At 42.5% G+C, this 22,086-nt stretch overlaps 1 protein-coding gene and 2 long non-coding RNA genes across 3 annotated transcripts in view; all 3 read left to right on the top strand.

Moving 5' to 3' along the window:
* The window catches only part of LOC102496342 (deleted in malignant brain tumors 1 protein), a 43,962-nt gene that overhangs the window by 12,944 nt on the left and 8,932 nt on the right, over positions 1-22,086 (top strand). Inside the window, exons 5-24 of the mRNA XM_027770128.1 lie at positions 1,243-1,362; positions 1,887-2,201; positions 6,551-6,592; positions 7,430-7,504; positions 9,173-9,376; positions 10,137-10,175; positions 10,358-10,393; positions 11,696-11,734; positions 11,916-11,951; positions 13,250-13,288; positions 13,465-13,500; positions 14,809-14,847; positions 15,029-15,064; positions 15,713-15,751; positions 15,928-15,963; positions 17,064-17,114; positions 17,277-17,315; positions 17,919-17,957; positions 19,656-19,694; positions 21,923-22,070. Coding sequence (XP_027625929.1) covers positions 1,243-1,362; positions 1,887-2,201; positions 6,551-6,592; positions 7,430-7,504; positions 9,173-9,376; positions 10,137-10,175; positions 10,358-10,393; positions 11,696-11,734; positions 11,916-11,951; positions 13,250-13,288; positions 13,465-13,500; positions 14,809-14,847; positions 15,029-15,064; positions 15,713-15,751; positions 15,928-15,963; positions 17,064-17,114; positions 17,277-17,315; positions 17,919-17,957; positions 19,656-19,694; positions 21,923-22,070 — 1,447 coding nt within the window. The remainder of the gene's footprint in view (positions 1-1,242; positions 1,363-1,886; positions 2,202-6,550; positions 6,593-7,429; positions 7,505-9,172; positions 9,377-10,136; positions 10,176-10,357; positions 10,394-11,695; positions 11,735-11,915; positions 11,952-13,249; positions 13,289-13,464; positions 13,501-14,808; positions 14,848-15,028; positions 15,065-15,712; positions 15,752-15,927; positions 15,964-17,063; positions 17,115-17,276; positions 17,316-17,918; positions 17,958-19,655; positions 19,695-21,922; positions 22,071-22,086) is intronic.
* On the top strand, positions 10,148-10,913 carry LOC102496778 (uncharacterized). Its single transcript, XR_003548653.1, has 3 exons — positions 10,148-10,175; positions 10,358-10,393; positions 10,871-10,913. It is a non-coding gene; the product is annotated as an uncharacterized LOC102496778 (long non-coding RNA).
* LOC106734427 (uncharacterized) lies at positions 15,689-16,479 on the top strand. Its single transcript, XR_003548652.1, has 3 exons — positions 15,689-15,751; positions 15,928-15,963; positions 16,440-16,479. It is a non-coding gene; the product is annotated as an uncharacterized LOC106734427 (long non-coding RNA).

Genomic DNA, 22,086 nt, shown 5'->3' with positions numbered 1-22,086 from the left:
GGGGGGGGGTGATTTCTCACTTTCTGTCTCTCTGTTTCTCTTTGTCTGTCTGGTGACCGCACATGCCCTATAGCAAAAACCTCTCCAAAAAAAAAAAGAAGAGGAGATGTATTTAGTTTAAGCAAAAACATACCTGGGAAACAGGAAGTTGTTCCCCTGCTCTGAGATGGTTTTAATTAGAGGAATGAGTTTTCTGTGTGTGGCAAGTTCATAAATTTCTCTTGAAGATATTTCTCAGAGAGAATTATATACAACCACTCTCCTGATTTGCTGATTACAGAAATGGGACTTTCTTGCCACTAGGAATAATTTTATGCAGTTATTAAAAAAAGCTGAATGAGAATGTTAAATCCCTGTTTTGTTACCTCTTGTTACTAAACAATTGTGTAAGCAAGTATCTGTGACTCCCTGCACCATTGTAGTGTCTTCTCACAGCAGAGAACCACCCCCACCTCCTCAGAGGGCCCAGTCGAGACCAGGTTCTGAGATAGTGTGAAGATAAAGAAAGGGAGAGCATATTTCTATTCCACTCTAATTATTCAGTAATTCAGTCGTTGGTGGGTTTTTTGGGGTTTTTGTTTGCCTGTTTTTGCCCAAGGGCAGAGACAGAAAAAGGGGAGAGGGAAAAAGCCAAAGCACCCCTGGATGGGATGATCATGCCCCAATTCCTTCTCTTCTATTTCTCCATCCGTTAGGATTTGGGGCATGCACACACATGTGCCCGGCATGTTTTTTCAAGTCACCAGGGCCAGGATTTAAACTGCAGTTGACATGTGGACTCTGGTTTCCTGAACCACCGGATAACAGAACCAGTCCTGTAGTTTTATTTTGTTTTTTAACATGATGATTTAATGTTTGGTGTTTCAGACAAGTCATACTATTTCAGGATAAAAACTCTGAATGAAAATGACATCAAATGGTCATCATCCTTTGGGTAGCCTCGCATCTCTTGAGTGGTCCTTGATGATACCTCCCTAGTAAAATTCAAGTAGATACTTCCAGTTAGTGTTAAGAAGTCAGGGTCTCCTCACAGGCGAGGGAAAGGTGATTCAGAGACACTGTCGAGTCTGGCTTAATCTCTTGAAATGCTGATCTGCCTGTGACAGTACTGCATTTTCCAGAATGTCTGAACCACTGTACTAGCCCAGATGAGGATTTCCCTGACCACTCAATTGTGCTCCATGAGAAGTTTTACAAATGTTCCCCTCCAGTAACACGAATGCTTTGGGTGTTCTTTTGTAGCTGGTGAAGTTGCCCCAGAATCAGCAGAAACAGCTCTCACAGTTGGTAATCTTTCTACTTTTTCTTTTGAAACTTCCCGGTTGTTGAATGTGTCTATGGTATTCCCTAATAGTACAGCCAGTAATATCTGACTAGGACTGAGAAAATGCAGTTAATACAGAGAGGTTACACGCAGAGCTGGCTACAGCTTGTCTAGTCTCTGGTTCTTAAGAGTAGTTTTAACTTTCACCTGAGCCAATGGGCAAGTTTCACCTAGAAGAAATAATGAAAATGGAGTTTGGCGTATCTACTGCTGTTGCCTGTCAGTGTGATGACTTGACTCAAAAACACACACCCTTATCCTTGTAATCGTATTTTCATGCCACAGATGGGAATGATGGAACAAAATATTGGAAATCAGAAATATCAGATTTCTGATCATTTTTTGAAGTTTATTATTTACTTCTGCTATGAGTAATAAAGACAAAGAGGAAGCAACCCAAGAGGATCCAATAAGCACTAATTTGACTTAGTCCTATAGGGCCTAGAAGCAGAAAGCAAGAGGTTCTAGGGTTCTGGAATTGCATGTACTCTGTTACAGACTAAAGAAAAGTCTCATTCGAAATTGCCTGCCATATTCCAGTAATAACCTCTGGGTCTTCCAGACTTGCCTGTCATCAGGTTGGTGGATGGGAGGAGCCAGTGCGAAGGACGCATTGAGGTCTACCATGATGGCAGGTGGGGAACCGTGTGTGATGACCTCTGGAGCATCAACGCCGCCCATGTCGTATGCCAGCAGCTGGGCTGTGGAACTGGCATCAGTGCCCCAGGAAATGGTTACTTCGGGGAGGGTGTGGGGAGCATCTTCCTGGACGACGTGCAGTGCCAAGGCAACGAGACCACGCTAGGGCAGTGCCACCATCTGGGCCTGTCCGTTCACAACTGCGGCCACCACGAAGATGCTGGAGTTATCTGCTCAGGTACACGCTCTTGGCTCTCTCCTGAGGCTCCCAGAGCCCTGGTGGGGGACATGGAATCCATGTGGGGAAGTCTGGGTCCCTCTGGGGTCCTCCAAACACCTGCCCAAGGCCCATCCTCTACATTCCATGCTGCACTCAGGCAGAAGATACATAATGATGTGTAATACAGCTTGGGTCAGCCCCACATCCCTCAGCCCTGTAGCCTGCCCTAACTGTGGTTCTGGGGAGCCTCTCAGTCACTCTTAGCCTCCCTTCATTTGCTGATCTGCCCACCTTGCCCCAACATCTGTAAGTTCACCTTAAGGCCCTCAGTCTCTGTAGTCTCCAAGTAACCAGATTCCCTCTGTTAACTGTGCCTTGGGGTAACTTCACTTCCTAATCTTTGTCCTAAAATTGTCTATTTTGAGTTTTAATGCCTACTTTGTAGTGCTACTCTGGGGATTCCATTACCAAATCCCAGTTCCTCTCACTCATATCTTTTGTGAAAGCTTCATCGCTACTTCCTTTTGGCCTCTGTGGTTTGAAATAGATTTCCTTTTTTTTAAAGCCCAGTTTGTGCATTATCTGCTTTCTTCTTTCTTTTGCCAAAAATGTAGAATAGCGAAAGAAATCAGAAGAAATGGAAATATTCACTGCCAGCTTAATTGTATAGGCAAAGACTAGAATAAAAGGATTTAATACATTCATCTATTAATTTGCCAGATATTTATTGAGCACGTTACACGTGCCAGGCACAATTATAGGTGCTGAGATGCAGTGCTGAACACAACAGACAACAACCTGCGCTCGGGCAGCTTACATCCCAGCAGATGGGCAGAATCATTTGTGCATTTCAGTTATGATATGTTATTAATGAAAAATAAATGACCACTAAACCAAGGGTTATAATGTGCTCTGTTACATTAAGGAAACATTTTCCTTTTAGACCAAGACAATGTCATGTTGTGTTATAAAACTAGTCTGGTGAAATGAGAAATCAATGCTAGAGACCTAAAGTGAGAATTGGAAAAGTTCCTAGTACTTTGCCACTCCAGAAAATATTTCTTCATTGCATCAGTGAAACAACCTTGGGGATCCATCCTGGGAGATTCTATCGTTCCCATAACCAACGAACTTTTCTCACTTCCTACCTTTATGCATCTCTTTCTCTGTTTCAGTCTCAACTAAGAAACTTCTATAATCTTTAACTTCACCTTTCAGAAGTTGTTTTGTATCTAACTTTAATGTAGCTGAGGTTTCATTTTTTAAATAAAAAATTATCATCTAAGTTCCTATGTATTTTACAATTTCAGCATCAGCCATAGAGATGACCACTTCACCTGGTAATTTTATTTTCTTTTTCCCATTTTTTTAAATCAGATATGTATAAATTGCTTTGCCTATGGTTAGGGCTAGAGTTTATATTTTATCAGAAACTAAATATCAAGGCCTTTGAAAACATATTAAGGTGCTTATATATACATTGAATGAAAAAAATTGAACAGATATTGATTGTGTGCTTTCCATACGTGAATGTAATATGTCCCATTTGTTTCCTCCTTTGCCAGTGCAACAGCTAGTCTCTGAAATCAACTCTTAGTGACATGACTTCACTTAGATTCTTACCAGTATTCACACATTTGGGTGTTTAGTGAGTTTGGGGTTTGTTTCATTTTTAAATAAGCCATACAGGACTTCAAACATTTCAGGCAAAATTACTTCTCTAACCTGTATTGTTTTTTTCTGTATTGCCACAGGGCATGCAAACCCATCAAGGAGAGATGGAGAGAGAGAGAAAGAAAGCACCCTCCCCCCAGTGGAGTATAGTCATGCCACAATCCCTTCTCCTACATTTTTCCGTGCTGTTGGGATTTGGGGCATGCACACAGATGTCTGGCATGTTTTTCAAGTCACAAGGGCCAAGACTTGAACTGCTTGGTCAGCCCCATGGAATCTGGCTCTTTTGACCAATAGACCATGGGGCTAGCACATAATCTGCATTTTTAAAAATATATATAGGCTACTATATCTCCCAACTGTGTTTCACAGTAATGTACACTAATCTAGTGATATGCAATTTTTTTTGGGGGGGGGGGAGGTTTTTGCTATAGGGCGCGTGCGCTCGCCAGACAGACAGAGAGAGACATAGAGACAGAAAGCGAGAAATCACCCCCCAGGGGGGATGGCCACACCGCAATCCCTTCTCCTCCATTCTCCTCTCGGGATCTTGGGCACGCACGCACACGCGCCCTGCGTGAGATTTAAGCCACCGGGTCCAGGACGCGAACCACGGTCGACTACGTGGGAATCCAGCGACATAGCCATTATGCTAACTGCTGGTTCCCTGTGATATGCAAATTTTAAAGAAGGATTTTCATGCCTAGATAAATTGGGATAATACCATACCTCTCTTTTAAAGATTCAGAGCCTATTGGTACATCAAAGTCTCTGACAAGTTCTGTAATAAGGGATTTTTTTTTGGTAACTTGATTTAACCCAATACTTCTCAAACTTCTTTGACCACTGAACCTTTTGAGTGGTAATGCAGTATCATGAGATTTGGAGCCAGAGAACCTACAATTATGTTCTGGTTCCAGCCTTAACCAATGGGTGACAGTGGTCAAGTTCCCTTACCTCTCAGAGCCTCTGTTTCTTCTGTAGAACATGAGGATGAAAATGGTCACCTTGGAAGCTTGTCTTAGGGACTAAGTGGAACACACTTGTATGAGGACTCAATGATGAGAACTTTGCAGTCACATTTCTCGGGATGTGTGTGCTGCCATCTGCTGAGACCAGACATGGCTCTCTAATATAAGCAACCCATGTGTCCTTTTGTAAAATTCTGTCTTCTAGACACTTGAGGGATCATTCTTGAGCTTGAGTTGATCATTTTTGTGGCTAAATAAATTGGAGAAATGTCATCTCAAGTCAACTCAGCTCAACTTAAGCTTTTTCAGAACTATAAACAATTATAAAAGGGGAACCAGCAGTTAGCGTAATGTCTATGTTGCTGGACTCCCACATAGTTGACCGCGGTTCGCGTCCCAGACCCAGTGGCTTAGAACTCACGCTGGGCACGTGTGCGTGCGTGCCCAAGATCCCGAGAGGAGAATGGAGGAGAAGGGATTGCGGCGTGACTATGCACTCTGGGGGGTGATTTCTCGCTTTCTGTCTCTCTGTCTCTCTCTGTCTGGCGAGCGCACGTGCCCTATAGCAAAATCCTCTCCAAAAAAAAGAGAACAATTCTAAAAGAAGCCCACAGTCCACATTCCACAATCTCAAAGCGCTCTGCAGACTTGTTAGAAGCTAATCTCTAAGCAAAAGCATATGACAAAACCGATTTCCCTTTTTGTGGTTGGATCTAAGGGAATTGCCTATCAGGTCTTTTAGGCAAGGACAAATTAGTTATGGCACCATCACAATATAACACGTTTGCAAGAATTGCAAGAAACCTTAGAGGTTTTTCAAACTAGTAGTCATAACTGGACAGTCCATAGGTCAGTTTCTGACCCACCAATGAGTTTGGATTCAGTTTTGACTGTGCATGTTAAATTGTTTTTAACCTCACTTTAAAAAAAGGGGAGGGGGGTAGATTTCATATATGAGGGACTTCAAGAAATTCATGGAAAAACAGGATTAAAATATAAGTTTGGTTTTGGTGCAAAATAAATTTAAATCTGCACATAGTTTTTTCATCTATGAACTTTTGAAGGCCCCACATAAGTATCCATATTTTCAGCTTCAACTGAAAAATCTGAGAATAATCAAGAGTTGCATGAATTTCATGAGGGTGAATGTCATCAATTGGCAGGGGCTGAACAGAAAGGGGCTATTCCCTTTTAACATGGGCACATGTTCCCTATTCTTTTCCTGGCCCATGCATGCATGTCTCAGCCTGTAGACATCTCTATTTACATGCTCTGTGCTTCTCAAACTTTAATGTGCCCCTAACTCACCTGGAAATATTATTAAAATGCAGATTCTAGTTAGTTGCTCCTGAAAATCTACATGTCTAACAAGTGGTACAGATACTACTGGTCTATGGAGTAGCCCTTTATATGCAGCAGCTGATGGGAGAGATGCAAAAGGACTTACCTGGAGTTAAAGTTGCCATTACACATAGACAAGACTAGAACTCAGCTCTCTCGGGTCCAAGCCCCAAGTACCCACCTCCCTCATTATTTATCTCTCTCAGCTTAAGGCAACAGAGAATAGGTGAATCAAAAAGAAACAAAACATAATTGAATATAAACACAGGCAGGGCATAATTTGTAAACAGATTAAGTTTTTAAAAATTATTTACCAATGAACTCAATTGACAAAGATGCTATTTAATTACAATTTTCTTTAACTTTTGCTTGTTTTGACAGTTCCTGCTTCAATTCCAACCACAGAGTTGCTTCGTATAACAGGTAATAAGTCTTCTGCTGATTTGTCCTCTTATTACCCATCCTAGGGATGGCACTGTGTTGAAATTCTACCTCCACAGTACAATTATGCCCATATTTGCCCAGGGGTCACTTGGTTGAATTAATTTTTTTAAAAAATAGACTGGAACCTAGAAATAGACAAAGAGGGCTTCTAGGTAGTCACTTAAAGATCCCAATGTTCAATCTCAAGGAAAACGTTGTATACACACAGAGTTATTCCACAGACCCTGTTGTTCTTACTTTCTACACACTCATATCAATGGTCTATCTAGTCTGTTTACTGACTGTACATTACAGAGATGACCAGCTGGGGCTGGGGAGTGGGTACCGGAAGAGGAGACGAGACATGATAGAGTAGGCACACTGACAATGGTAGAAAATGCTATCAGATGCTCTGATAGCCAGAGAAGTATTCAAAAAAACCATTCAGTGTTACCAGGCTTTCTCAATGTGGTGACATGGAGCAAAAATGCCTGTTTACTGCAATGCCATTTGAGTCACATCTGTATTATAGCCCTGAATAATTATGATTATTCTTCCTAATGAGTTTGAAGCATGCAGGTTAAGATATAATCAAAAGTTTTTGTTTAAAGGAACAGGGAAGCATGTTTCATTTCAGGAAAGGTTTAAAACACTGCATATGTTTTTCATTTGAGTACTTAAACTTTTTTTTGAGAAGTAAAAAAATCACTAATCCTCATACTTGAACTTCTCCAACATTTTACTATGGTATTGCCATAGTAAAATGAGACCTGTGTATAACCAAAAAATGAATTAAAACTTTCTGATAATTGACTAACATTTTTATTTATGTTTCAGGTACAGACATAACTTCTGCTTCGGAAGAAGTCACTTCTTCAGTTGGTAATGCCCTTTGCCCACTGCACTGCAAATGTAGGCAAAAGGGACAATGGAGCTACCTGTGTCATAGTACTGGGGCCAAGACTAGGAAGAGGTTGAGGCAACGAGGTGTCACATTGCCATTGTCTCTGAGTAGAGTTCCTTATTCAGGCCAGACTGTGTGCCAGGCACAAGGTTATAAGGTTTGAGTAAGAGAGAGAGGAGACCTTCTTGGTCAGATTGGATGACCTGTCATAGATTCTCATACCATCATGCATCTCTTCTTCAGAGAACTTGTTACAATTTCACTTTACATTTATTTGTATGATCATTTTATCTTATTTGTCTTTTCCTTAAGATAGTCTGCTCTTTAAGGCAGAACCTTATGTAATTGTATTGACTGCTTTATTCTAGCACCAGTACAGTGCCTGGTGCAGAGGATGGGCAATCAAGATCCATTAAATAAACCAAGGCCATGGTTTCTGTGCTCCTCCTGACCAGAGAATAAAATGAGTTAACTATAAAATGACAGTTGTGTGCCACTTGGTAGGATTTTAATTATTTATTTAATTTTATGTATCATTATTATCATCAATTTGACCATAGAGAGACAGAGAGACATAGACATAGTTACTTTATTTGGTTTTCCAGCAAATTCATTAAACAACTCTTCATGTCCTGGTAAAATTATTTGACTCTTTGGTAATTTTTATTTTGAGTTTTTAAATATATTGGTCTGATTCATAAAGATAATCTTTGGGTGCCCTGACAGAGAATGAATTCTGAGCAGCACAGGAAAAGGCATGAGTCAAGGAAAAATTTTGTTCAGCCAGTTAAGCCAAGCCATGTTCATGAAAATAACCACTGGACTGGGAGTCTAACGTAATCATCTACTGGGAGTCTATGATGGGAGACCAGACACCATGAAAAATGTCAGAATAGGGAGAAGTCAAGCCACTGGTCCTACTTGGCATTCAACCAGCATTCAGGATGGCCATTATCAACTCTGCCAAGGAAATGTGGAATGCAGAGTTGATTAAGATAACAAGCAACCTGCCTCTGGTACAATAGATTTTGAGTGATGCTGGCTGAAATTCTCCTCAGAGTCCCTGATATGCTCTGGAATCAAAAACATTACAAATAGGGAACAGCAGTTAGCGTAATGGCTATGTCACTGGACTCCCATGTAGTGGACCACGGTTCGAGTCCCGGACCAGTGGCTTAAACTCAGCTGGGCACGTGTGTGTGCATGCTCAAGATTCCGAGAGAATGGAGGAGAAGGGATTGTGGTGTGGCCATCATGCCTGGGGTGATTTCTCACTTTCTCTCTCTCTGTCTTTCTCTGTCTCTCTGGTGAGCACATGCACCCTATAGCAAAAATAAACCTCCCCCCACCAAAAAAAAAAAAATTACAAATAGAGCATGGAGGATTTCTTTAGGGAGCAGGGGACAATAAAAATGTACTCGTCTCTGTTTTAGGTGCTTAAGTCACTGAAAAATAAAACTTCAGTTAGCGCCAAAATAAAGCCTTTTTTACTGACAAATTTAGGTTGAGAGGCAACACTTACTACAAAACAAATGGACTGCCTTTCCTTCCCATCATAGCTACATCTTGGGACAACCTATCTAGTTCTAGTCTGCAGGGAAGCTCTATTCTTGGGTCCCTATCTCACACCAATATGAAAGAAGATCTCAATATGTTTGGCTGTACGTGTTTTTCAGACCATACTACATCCCAGCTAGCACACCCAGATGCACACAAAGGGGAATTGAGTTCTGATAGTGTTAGTGCTTGCCCATTTTCTGATCAGTTCTCAGTCAAACTGTTGGTCAAACCAAAACCTTCTTCATTTGCAGATATAGCTCCCACTTCAGATGAAGCACTTCCTTCACCAGGTGCGTTCCAAGTTTCTAGCAGCAGCCTTGGTAAGTGACTTTTTGAGAACAGCCACCCAACAGGGTTTATACACCCAGAAGGGACACTTTCTAGTTCCCCAGGCAAGGTCAGGAGAGAGGAAAGGAGATGTCTGGAAAGCTAGTCAATAACCCAGAGGACTCCAGGTCTCTTCCCCAACACTGGTTTGCAACTAAACACACCGAAGCTGGATGCTGAGAACAAGACCAATAGGACAAACTAGCCTAGAGAAGGAAGGCAGGGAAAGCAAGTTCACATAGGAAGAATCTTTGCTAGATTAGTCCCCAAAGACATGAGAAGCTTGGCCAGTGGCTGTTGCCCTCCAAACAAGTCATCTTCACCTCTATGGTAAAAGAGTGAGAAAGAGGAATGGGGACCCAAGGAATGGAGGGGTGGCTTGGAGGCACTGGATCTGGATAAGCCCTGCCATTACTCCTGTCTGGAAAGCAGGGAGTCAAGCCTAGCTAGTCACGCTGGTCTGTGATGCTACCCAAATGTCTCCTGTATCTTCTGGAAGCATGATGCCTGATATGACTCTTATTGCTGCCTTGTCATTTTCATTCATCTGCAGCTACAGTCTCAACTATTGTGACCTCCGTACCAGGTAGAACACTCTGCTGTCCCACTAAGTGCCTCTTTTTCGAATTCTACTAATCACACTAGGCAATCATGAACATTTTGTCCCCAACAAAATTCTCAGAAAAAAAAAAAAACAGAACTCTTTGATTCCCCTCTGATAGAATTTAAGTCTCTTCATGCTTTTATCTATAGATCTCTCTTCAGCTTCAGCAGAAGTGATGTCTCCAACTGGTAAGGTCTCTCTCATTGGGCTATTTAAATTAATGAGACTAGATTCTTATTTGACATGTTCTATTTGGAAGATGAACCGACTTAATAATTATTTTGACCACAAATTAAACTTAAATAAAAAAGACATGACCAGCATCCTTCCATTCATTTTGAAGTGTCCCGTAATCTTTGTTTACAAACAGACTCATCTTCATCTTCAGAAGAAGCCTCTCCCACAGGTAATATTTTTTCACTATTACATTTATTAAGCAAAATATGATCAACTTCTCCTCGTTTTAATGGCAAATGAACATACGTTTTGAATATTTTGGCTACAACCAAAGCCCCAGTTTAAACAGAAATCCCACCAAAGCACACATTCACTGACTCTAGGTGGAACCTGCTTTCTGCATTTCTTTCACTGAAGCTGAGCTTCAGGTTCTCTTCATTCATCCATAGACACAGCAATGGCCCCTCTACTGGGAAATGCCTGCTTTGGGAACTGGTCTTAATCAGATTCACCTAGGGAGGCCAGGCCTAGGGGTCCACACCTCACCTGATTGGCTGTATGTGCTGTTTCAGGCCATGCTTCATCCCAGCCAGCACACACAAATACACACAGGGGAGGGCTGGGTGCGGATGGTGTCAGTGCTACCCATTTTCTGATCTGTTTTTAATCACACTGTTGGTCAGACCAAAACCTTCTTCATTTGCAGATATAGCTCCCACTTCAGATGAAGCACTTTCTTCACCAGGTACATTCTAAGTTCCTTGTAACCGCCCTGGTAAGTGATGTTAAGAATCACCAGCCCAGCAAGAGTTTACTCAACCAGAAGAGACACTTTCTGGTTCCCAGGCAAGGTCGGGAGAAAAAAAAAAGAGAGGTGAGGGAGGCTAGTCAACACCCAGAGGACTCTGGGTCCCTTTCCCAACACTGGTTATGCAACTAAGCACACTGAAGGAGGATGCTGGGAACAAGATCAATAAGACAAACTAGCCTTGAGAAGGAGGGCAGGGAAAGCAAGCCCTCACCTGAAGAATCTTATTAGATTCGCCCCAGAGTTGAGAAGCTTGGCCAGTAGCTGTTGCCCTCCAAACAGGGCATCTTCACCTCTGTGGTAAGAAGTAAAGGGTGAGCAAGAAGAAGGGTGTCCTAAGGAGTGAAGGGGTTGCTTGGAGGCAGTGGATCTGGACTTGCCCTGCCATACCTCCAGTCTGGAGAGCAAGGAGATAAGCCTGGCTAGTCATGCTAGACTATGATGCTACCTGATGTCTCCTGTATCTTCTGGAAGCATGGTGCCTAATATGACTCTTATTGCTGCCTTGTCATTTTCATTCATCTGCAGCTACGGTCTCAACCGCTGTGACCTCCGTACCAGGTAGAACACTCTGCTGTCCCACTAAGTGCCTCTTCTTGGAATTCTACTAATCACACTGGGGAATATCAGGAAAAATTTGTTCCCAAAATAGACTCAGAAAAAAACAGAAGTCCATGACTTCCCTCCACTAGTATCTAAGTCTCTTCATCCTTTTATCTATAGATCTCTCTTCAGCCTCAGCAGAAGTGATGTCTCCAACTGGTAAGGTGTCTCTCATTGGGATATTTAAATTCATGAGACTAGATTGTTTTTTGAAACGTTCTATTTAGAATAGGAACCGACTTAGTAATTATTTCAACCATGAGGTAAACTTAAATGAAAAGACATGTCCAGCATCCTTCCACTCATTTTTAAGTGTCCCATTCTCTTTTTTCACACACAGACTCATCTTCATCCTCAGAAGAAGTCTCACCCACAGGTAATATTTTCTCACTATTACATTTATTAAGCAAGATATAATCAACTTTTCCTCTTTTTAATGGCAAATGAACATACGTTTTGAATATTTTGTCTACAGCGTAGGCCCCAGTTTAAACAGAAATCCCATGAAGTACACATTCAGTGGCTCTGGATGGAGCCTGCATTCTGCATTCATTTCACAGAAGCTGAGCTTCAGGTTCTCCTCATTCTTCCGTAGACACAGCAATGGCCCCTCTGCTGGGAAATGCCTGCTTTTTGCACTGGACTTGATCAGAGGCACCAAGGGAGGCCAGGGCTAGGGGTCCACGCCTCACCTGATTGGCTGTATGTGCTCTTTCAGGCCATTCTTCATCCCAGCCAGCACACACAAATACACACAGGAGAGGACTGGGTGTGGATGGTGTCAGTGCTACCCATTTTCTGATCTGCTTTCAATCACACTGTTGGTCAAACCAAAACCTTCTTCATTTGCAGATATAGCTCCTACTTCAGATGAAGCACTTTCTTCACCAGGTGCGTTCTAAGTTCTTGCAGATGCCCTGGTAAGTGACTTTTCGAGAACCACCAGCCCAGGAAGTATTTACACACCCAGAAGAAACACTTTCTGGTTCCCCAGGAAAGGTCAGGAGAAAAGAAAAGAGAGGTGCTGGAGGCTAGGCAACACCCCAGAGGACTCTGGGTCCCTTCCCCAATACTGGTTATGCAACTAAACACTCTGAAGATGGATGCTGGGAACAAGATCAAACTAGCCTTGAGAAGAGGGGCAGGGAAAGCAAGTCCTCATCTGAAGAATCTTTATTAGATTAGCCCCAAAGAGTTGAGAAGCTTGGCCAATGGCTGTTGCCCTTCAAACAGGTCATCTTCACCTCTATGGTAAGAAGTAAAGGGTGAGCAAAAGGAATGGGGACCCAAGGAGTGGAGGTTTGACTTGGAGGAAGTGGATCTGGACTTACTCTGCCATAGTTCCTGTCCGGAAAGCAGGGAAATAGTCATGGCCAATCACACTGGTCATGACAGTAACTGAATGTCTCCTGTATCTTCTGGAAGCATGGTGCCTAATATGACTCTTATTGCTGCCTTGTCATTTTCATTCATCTGCAGCTACAGTCTCAACTGCTATGACCTCCTTACCAGGTAGAACACTCTGCTATCCCACTAAGTGCCTCTTCTTGGAATTCTACTAATCAGACTTGGCTATATCATGAAAATTGTGTCCCCAACAAGAGCCTCAGAAAAAAAAGAACCCTATGACTCCCCTCCACTAGTATTTAAGTCTCTTCATGCTTTTATCTATAGATCTCTCTTCAGCCTCAGCAGAAGTGATGTCTCCAATGGGTAAGGTCTCACTCACTGGGTTATTAAAATTAATGAGACTAGGTTATTTTTTGTCATGTTCTATTTAGAAGATGAACCGACTTAATGATTATTTCGATCACAAAGTAAACTTAAAAGACATGTCCAGCAACCTTTCATTCATTTTTAAGTGTCCCATTCTCTTTTTTCACACACAGACTCATCTTCATCCTCAGAAGAAGTCTCACCCACAGGTAATATTTTCTCACTATTACATTTATTAAGCAAGATATAATCAACTTTTCCTCTTTTAAATGGCAAATGAACATACGTTTTGAATATTTTGTCTACACCGTAGGCCCCAGTTTAAACAGAAATCCCATGAAGTACACATTCAGTGGCTCTGGATGGAGCCTGCATTCTGCATTCATTTCACAGAAGCTGAGCTTCAGGTTCTCCTCATTCTTCCGTAGACACAGCAATGGCCCCTCTGCTGGGAAATGCCTGCTTTGTGAACTGGACTTAATCAGATGCACCAAGGGAGGCCAAAGCTAGGGGTCCACGCCTCACCTGATTGGCTGTATGTGCTGATTCAGGCCATTCTTCATCCCAGCCAGCACACACAAATACACACAGGAGAGGACTCGGTGTGGATGGTGTCAGTGCTACCCATTTTCTGATCTGCTTTCAACCACACTGTTGGTCAAACAAAAACCTTCTTCATTTGCAGATATAGCTCCTACTTCAGATGAAGCACTTTCTCCACCAGGTGCGTTCTAATTTCCTTGCAGCAGCCTTGGTAAGTGGCTTTTTGAGATAGCCCAGCAAGTGTTTACATGCTCAGAAGGGAAACTTTCTGATTCCCCAGGCAAAATGAGGGGAAAAGAAAGGAGAGGTGAGGGAGGCTAGTAAATACCCAAGAGGACTTCGGGCCCCTTCCCCAATACTGATTATACAACTAAACCTAACACACTGAAGGTGGGTGCTGGGAACAAGAGCAATAGGACAAAATAGCCTCAAGAAGGAGGGCAGGGCAAGCAAGTCCTCACCTGAAGAATCTTTGTTAGATTAGCTTTCAAAGAGTTGAGAAGCTTGGCCAGTGGCTGCTGCCCTCCAAACAGGTCATCTTCACCTCTGTGGTAAGAAGTAAAGGCTGAGCAAGAGGAATGGGGACCCAAGGAATGGAGGGGTGGCTTGCAGGCACTGGATCTGGATATGCTCTGCCACAGCTCCTGTCTGGAGAGCAGAGAGACAAGCCTGGCTAGTCACGCCAGACTATGATGCTACCTGATGTCTTCTGTATCTTCTGGAAGCATGGTGCCTAATATGACTCTTATTGCTGCCTTGTCATTTTCATTCATCTGCAGCTACGGTCTCAACCACTGTGACCTCCTTACCAGGTAGAACACTCTGCTGTCCCACTAAGTGCCTCTTCTTGGAATTCTACTAATCACACTGGGGAGTATCAGGAAAAATTTGTTCCCAAAATAGACTCAGAAAAAAACAGAAGCCCATGACTTCACTCCACTAGTATCTAAGTCTCTTCATCCTTTTATCTATAGATCTCTCTTCAGCCTCAGCAGAAGTGATGGCTCCAACTGGTAAGGTGTCTCTCATTGGGATATTTAAATTCATGAGACTAGATTGTTTTTTGAAACGTTCTATTTAGAATAGGAACCGACTTAGTAATTATTTCAACCATGAGGTAAACTTAAATGAAAAGACATGTCCAGCATCCTTCCACTCATTTTTAAGTGTCCCATTCTCTTTTTTCACACACAGACTCATCTTCATCCTCAGAAGAAGTCTCACCCACAGGTAATATTTTCTCACTATTACATTTATTAAGCAAGATATAATCAACTTTTCCTCTTTTAAATGGCAAATGAACATACGTTTTGAATATTTTGTCTACACCGTAGGCCCCAGTTTAAACAGAAATCCCATGAAGTACACATTCAGTGGCTCTGGATGGAGCCTGCATTCTGCATTCATTTCACAGAAGCTGAGCTTCAGGTTCTCCTCATTCTTCCGTAGACACAGCAATGGCCCCTCTGCTGGGAAATGCCTGCTTTTTGCACTGGACTTGATCAGAGGCACCAAGGGAGGCCAGGGCTAGGGGTCCACGCCTCACCTGATTGGCTGTATGTGCTCTTTCAGGCCATTCTTCATCCCAGCCAGCACACACAAATACACACAGGAGAGGACTCGGTGTGGATGGTGTCAGTGCTACCCATTTTCTGATCTGCTTTCAACCACACTGTTGGTCAAACAAAAACCTTCTTCATTTGCAGATATAGCTCCTACTTCAGATGAAGCATCCCACTAAGTGCCTCTTCTTGGAATTCTACTAATCAGACTTGGCTATATCATGAAAATTGTGTCCCCAACAAGAGCCTCAGAAAAAAAAGAACCCTATGACTCCCCTCCACTAGTATTTAAGTCTCTTCATGCTTTTATCTATAGATCTCTCTTCAGCCTCAGCAGAAGTGATGTCTCCAATGGGTAAGGTCTCACTCACTGGGTTATTAAAATTAATGAGACTAGGTTATTTTTTGTCATGTTCTATTTAGAAGATGAACCGACTTAATGATTATTTCGATCACAAAGTAAACTTAAAAGACATGTCCAGCAACCTTTCATTCATTTTTAAGTGTCCCATTCTCTTTTTTCACACACAGACTCATCTTCATCCTCAGAAGAAGTCTCACCCACAGGTAATATTTTCTCACTATTACATTTATTAAGCAAGATATAATCAACTTTTCCTCTTTTAAATGGCAAATGAACATACATTTTGAATATTTTGTCTACACCGTAGGCCCCAGTTTAAACAGAAATCCCATGAAGTACACATTCAGTGGCTCTGGATGGAGCCTGCATTCTGCATTCATTTCACAGAAGCTGAGCTTCAGGTTCTCCTCATTCTTCCGTAGACACAGCAATGGCCCCTCTGCTGGGAAATGCCTGCTTTTTGCACTGGACTTGATCAGATGCACCAAGGGAGGCCAGGGCTAGGGGTCCACGCCTCACCTGATTGGCTGTATGTGCTGATTCAGGCCATTCTTCATCCCAGCCAGCACACACAAATACACACAGGAGAGGACTCGGTGTGGATGGTGTCAGTGCTACCCATTTTCTGATCTGCTTTCAACCACACTGTTGGTCAAACAAAAACCTTCTTCATTTGCAGATATAGCTCCTACTTCAGATGAAGCACTTTCTCCACCAGGTGCGTTCTAATTTCCTTGCAGCAGCCTTGGTAAGTGGCTTTTTGAGATAGCCCAGCAAGTGTTTACATGCTCAGAAGGGAAACTTTCTGATTCCCCAGGCAAAATGAGGGGAAAAGAAAGGAGAGGTGAGGGAGGCTAGTAAATACCCAAGAGGACTTCGGGCCCCTTCCCCAATACTGATTATACAACTAAACCTAACACACTGAAGGTGGGTGCTGGGAACAAGAGCAATAGGACAAAATAGCCTCAAGAAGGAGGGCAGGGCAAGCAAGTCCTCACCTGAAGAATCTTTGTTAGATTAGCTTTCAAAGAGTTGAGAAGCTTGGCCAGTGGCTGGCGGCCCCCCCACCACACAAGTCATCTTCACCTCTGTGGTAAGAAGTAAAGGCTGAGCAAGAGGAATGGGGACCCAAGGAATGGAGGGGTGGCTTGCAGGCACTGGATCTGGATATGCTCTGCCACAGCTCCTGTCTGGAGAGCAGAGAGACAAGCCTGGCTAGTCACGCCAGACTATGATGCTACCTGATGTCTTCTGTATCTTCTGGAAGCATGGTGCCTAATATGACTCTTATTGCTGCCTTGTCATTTTCATTCATCTGCAGCTACGGTCTCAACCACTGTGACCTCCTTACCAGGTAGAACACTCTGCTGTCCCACTAAGTGCCTCTTCTTGGAATTCTACTAATCACACTGGGGAGTATCAGGAAAAATTTGTTCCCAAAATAGACTCAGAAAAAAACAGAAGCCCATGACTTCACTCCACTAGTATCTAAGTCTCTTCATCCTTTTATCTATAGATCTCTCTTCAGCCTCAGCAGAAGTGATGTCTCCAACTGGTAAGGTCTCTCTCATTGTGCCATTTTAATAAATGAGACTAGATTATTTTTTGTCATGTTCTATTTAGAAGATGAACTGACTTCATAATTATTCTGACACAAAGTAAACTTTGTTTACTTTCTCTTTGTTTACAAACAGACTCATCTTCGATCTCAGAAGTAGACTCTCCCACAGATAATTTTTTCTCACTCTTATATTTCTTTTCCTCTTACTATATAGCAAATGAACATATGTTTTGAAATTTTTTTCATAGTATAAATCCGAGTTTAAACAGAAATCTCGGCATCCTTTTCATATAAGTTGTACTTCAAGTTTTCTTCATTCATCCATGGACACAGCAGTGGCCCCTCTGCTGGGAAATGTCTGCTTCTTGCACAGGTCTTGATCAGATGCACCAAGAGAGGCCAGGGCTAGGGGTCCACACCTCACCTGCTTGGCTATATGTGGCTATCCATGGCTATATATGGCCATGCTTCATCCCAACCAGCACACCCAATGCACACACAAGAGGACTGGGTGCTGCTGGTGTTAATGCTACCCATTTTCTGATTTGTTTTCAACCATACTGTTGGTCAAACCCAAACCATCTTCTTTATTTGCAGATACAACTCCCATTTCAGATGAAACACTTTCTTCCCCAGGTGCGTTCTAAGTTCTTTGCAGAAGCCCTGATAAGTGACTTTCTGAGAATCAGCAGCTCAGCAAGGCTTTACACACCCAGAGGGGAAACTTTCTGGTTCCCCAGGCAAGATCAGGAGAGAAGAAAGGAGAGGTGAGGGAGGCTAGTCAACACCCCAGAGGACTCTGGGTCCCTTCCCCAATCCTAAGGTGGATCCTGGGAATGAGATCAATAGGATAAAATAGCCTCAATGACAAATGCTCTATGGCATTGGGATAGTCTCTAGGCCAATGGTTCTCAAATTGATCTGCATCTGACCCTCCTGGAGAGCTTGTTAAAGTACAAATTCAGTGACTCTGGGTAGAGCCTCCATTCTGCATTTCTCACAGACTCCCAGGTGATGCTAGTGCTGCAGGTCATGGACCATATAGAGGATGAAGGCACTGACTCACCACGTTCGTTTTGAAGGAAAATGAGACCTAGCAAAGGTTGAGGTTTACCTAACGTCACAGAGCTAGGGCAAGGGAGAGCCAGATTCCCAGCTCCCATCTATGGCCCTTTCTGTACTCAGGATTTATTGATGAATTCATCTGTGTGATTGCCCCAAACTCCTGTGGTATTAATACCTTCATGCAAGGATCTGGCACTTCCATTGTATTCATTTTTTTCAAGGCCTTTTTAACTTTAAAGACATATGTGGATAAAACTCAATAAAACCTAGTTTAATACTTCTTTTCCCTTATATTAGAGTATGGTTTTTCTTCCTCCCTTCCTTCCCTACCTGCACCATGCTGCTGCCACCATGCTGCTGCTTTCGTCAGAAGATTCTTTGCCTTTAATCCTCTCTGGCCATGATCACATGAGCGAATGGGTTGTATTTTACACAGGTTAGGTGGCCCTCCCACTCACTTCCTTTGTGAAAGCATGACAACCAAAATCACTACCATTTTCTACAGGAAGTTCTTCGTGAAGTGTGGAGATGGGCGATGTGGCCATTAAACCCTCCCGCCCTTCCCTTCATTCCTTATTCATGTCAGGATGGATGCAACAACCACATCAGATGCGCATGAAGGGCACAGTATTTAGAAAGCATATGTGCTTTGGGGCCTCACCAGTTTGAACTGTGGATGACCTGGGCATATTACACAATCCCTCTGAGTCCCTATTTCCTCATCTCTAAAATTACGGTAATACTTCCCTGGCATAGTTTTTATAAGCATTAGAGATGTAGATTATCTGGCCCATTGTAGATGCTCAAAATGAGAACTGTTGATCTACTTTGCAAAATCCAAATTTTCATATATCATTTCATGCCTGACTGTGTAACTCCACAAGGTAAATTGGCAGAGTGGATTTCTATTGCATGCCACTTATCCAACAGGCTTCTTTCCTTTTTAGATTTTTGCCGTAGAGCATGCGCACTCACCAGAGAGAGACAAAGACAGGGAACATGAGATATTGGCCACGCCGTAATCCCTTCTCCATTTTCCTCTCACGATTTTGGGCATGCATGCACATGCAGCTGGTATATGTTTCAAGCCAGTGGGTCTGGGCTTCAAAACATGTTCGGCCACCTGAGAATCTAACACCTTAGTCACTACACCACCTGTTGGCATCTTACAGGCTTATTTTCATAAATGTGCACACTATGGTATAAAAATTCAATGAAATCAAATTTTAACACTTTCTTTTCACTATAATATTTTTTCTTTTTTGTCAGCCACAGATTCAGTTTTAACAAGAGTGCCACCATCGCCAGGTAATGGTCATATGCCTGTTATTCAATAAGCTTTATAATTAGCTTTATAACTTAGCTTTATAATTATACTACCATTTTCTAGTGGAACATTCACGTTAATTTTCTTACCAGGCTATTCTCTGTATGTTTGAATGAGGAATTATATCTCAGAAAAGAGCTTTCTCTTACCTAAAAGCATGCCTAAGGAATCTAACTTGATTTTTTTGCTTCATTTTTTCAGACTCTATAAAAATGTTTCCTACAAAATCTAATGTTTTTTATTCTTCCTTTTAAAAATTCACTATATTTATAAAGAATTTTTTCTGATCATTTAATAAATTATTGTATATCTAGAGAATAAAGAGAATGCCACTTGTTACATTTTGATGCCAAAAAAAAAGCTTAATGAACAGTATTTTCTTCTTTCTTCCTTTCTTCCTTCCTTTCTTTCTTTCTTTCTTTTTTTTTTTAGAGAGATTTTTGCTATAGGGTGCGTACACTTGCCAGAGAGACAGAAAGCAAGAAATCACCATGCTGCAATGCCTTCTCCTCTATTTTTCATCTTGTCAGAATTTGAGGTGTGCGTGTACATGCACCCAGCATCCTTTTCAAGCCAGCAGGGATAGTACTGGAACCATTTGGGAACCAGCAGTTAGCGTAATGGCTATGTCGCTGGACTCCCACGTAGTTGACGTGGTTCGGACCCAGTGGCTTAAAACTCACAACGGGCACGTGTGCGTGCGTGCCCAAGATCCCAAGAGGAGAATGGAGGAGAAGGGATTGCGACGTGACCATCCCCCCTGGGGAGTGATTTCTCGCTTTCTGTCTCTATGTCTCTCTCTGTCTGGCGAGCGCACACGCCCTATAGCGAAAATCTCCCCCCCCCCAAAAAAAAAAAAAGAACTGGAACCAATTAGAATGGGTGATCCAGCTCTCTTAACCACTAAGCTATAAGGCAAGCCTCTACTTTCCTACTCTTCACAGAAAAATCTTATGAGCAGTGCAGACACTGTGTGTCTGTATCCACACACATCTTTGTGGGTTGGAAGTCCAAAATTCACCTCCCAGGACTTGACTCAGAAAGTGTTTAGCCTTATGGATAGTTGAAAAAATCATGGTTATGTTGCTCCTAATATTATAGCAGCAAATTAGACAAGAAGAGCACCCATCCCAGACCAGTACGCTGCAGTCACAGAGACTGAAGCCAGAGGGTTTAGCATCCACTAAGCATCTTCTAAGTGCTGAACAGATCAGGAAATTGAAAGGGACAGTCCCCACAGACCAATTAATATGAAGAAAAATCATTTTACACATTTGTACATGTGATACCACCAACATAATACAGATTTTCATGTTTGAAGTATAATGTAGATACACTAGAAGTGCACATGATCTCTAAGTTTTGTCTAATGTATGCAACTGTGTAACCACAACCACAATCACAACCACAGAGAATTCCCATCACCGCAGAAGGCTCCTGCATGCTTCTTTGCAGTAAACCTCTCCCACCTCTCCCAGGCAATCTGGTCTGCTTTCTGTCACTATAGACTACATTTGTTTTTGTAGACTCTCATATAAGTAAAATCAAACAATATGTGGTCTTTGCATTTGACTTCTTTTACTTAAATTGTTTTCATGGCTCATTAGTGTGGTTCCACGTACTGGTAATTTGTTTCTTTTTTATTGCTTAGTAATATTCTGTTGTATGTATATGCCATAATTTATGTATTCTTCTACAGCTTAGGGCACTTGAGTTGTTTCCTGTCTTTTGGCTATTGGGGAAAATTCCTTTATTGTATACATCTCTCTGTGAACATGTGTTTTCATCTCTCTTGATTAAATACCCAGGAGCAGAATAGCTAAGTTATATTATACAGCTTTTGTAATTAAAATATTGGCTCTTATTCATCAAGAGTTGAAGAGATTCTGTGTGATGAGTCACACAGTGCCTCATTTTAGAACAGTTATCTTCCAAAGCCTGGAAGGAGAGGCTGTTTGATTTTTGCCTGTTCGGTTTACTTTGTTTTGACTTTATGGCTGGGTGTTATTGTCGTTTAAAGATTACTTCTCAGGTGTCTTGCTTGCCTATGATGGCCATTCCCAGGGGCTTGGGGTAACTTAGACTTGACTTTATGGGAGAAATAGTTAAAAATCAGTAACACCAGAAATGGAACGCTGCGTTGTTTCTCCAATTGCGAATAGTAAGTGACACCTGAGATGCCCACCTGACGTTCCTCTTGTCCCTGCAGACCTGCCCCTGCGCCTGGCAGGCGGGCGGAGCCGCTGCGAGGGCCGGGTGGAGGTGCGGCACCACGGCGTGTGGGGTACGGTGTGCGACGACCACTGGAACATCAGGAACGCCCGCGTCGTGTGCCGCCTTCTTGGCTGCGGCCGCGCGCTGGGCGCCCCGGGG

Source organism: Tupaia chinensis, unplaced genomic scaffold (genome assembly GCF_000334495.1).
Source record: "Tupaia chinensis unplaced genomic scaffold, TupChi_1.0 Scaffold000113_1, whole genome shotgun sequence".
Classification (NCBI taxonomy): domain Eukaryota; kingdom Metazoa; phylum Chordata; class Mammalia; order Scandentia; family Tupaiidae; genus Tupaia; species Tupaia belangeri.
The sequence above is the reverse complement of the archived record's forward strand: the minus strand, read 5'-3'. Positions and strand labels throughout refer to the sequence as shown.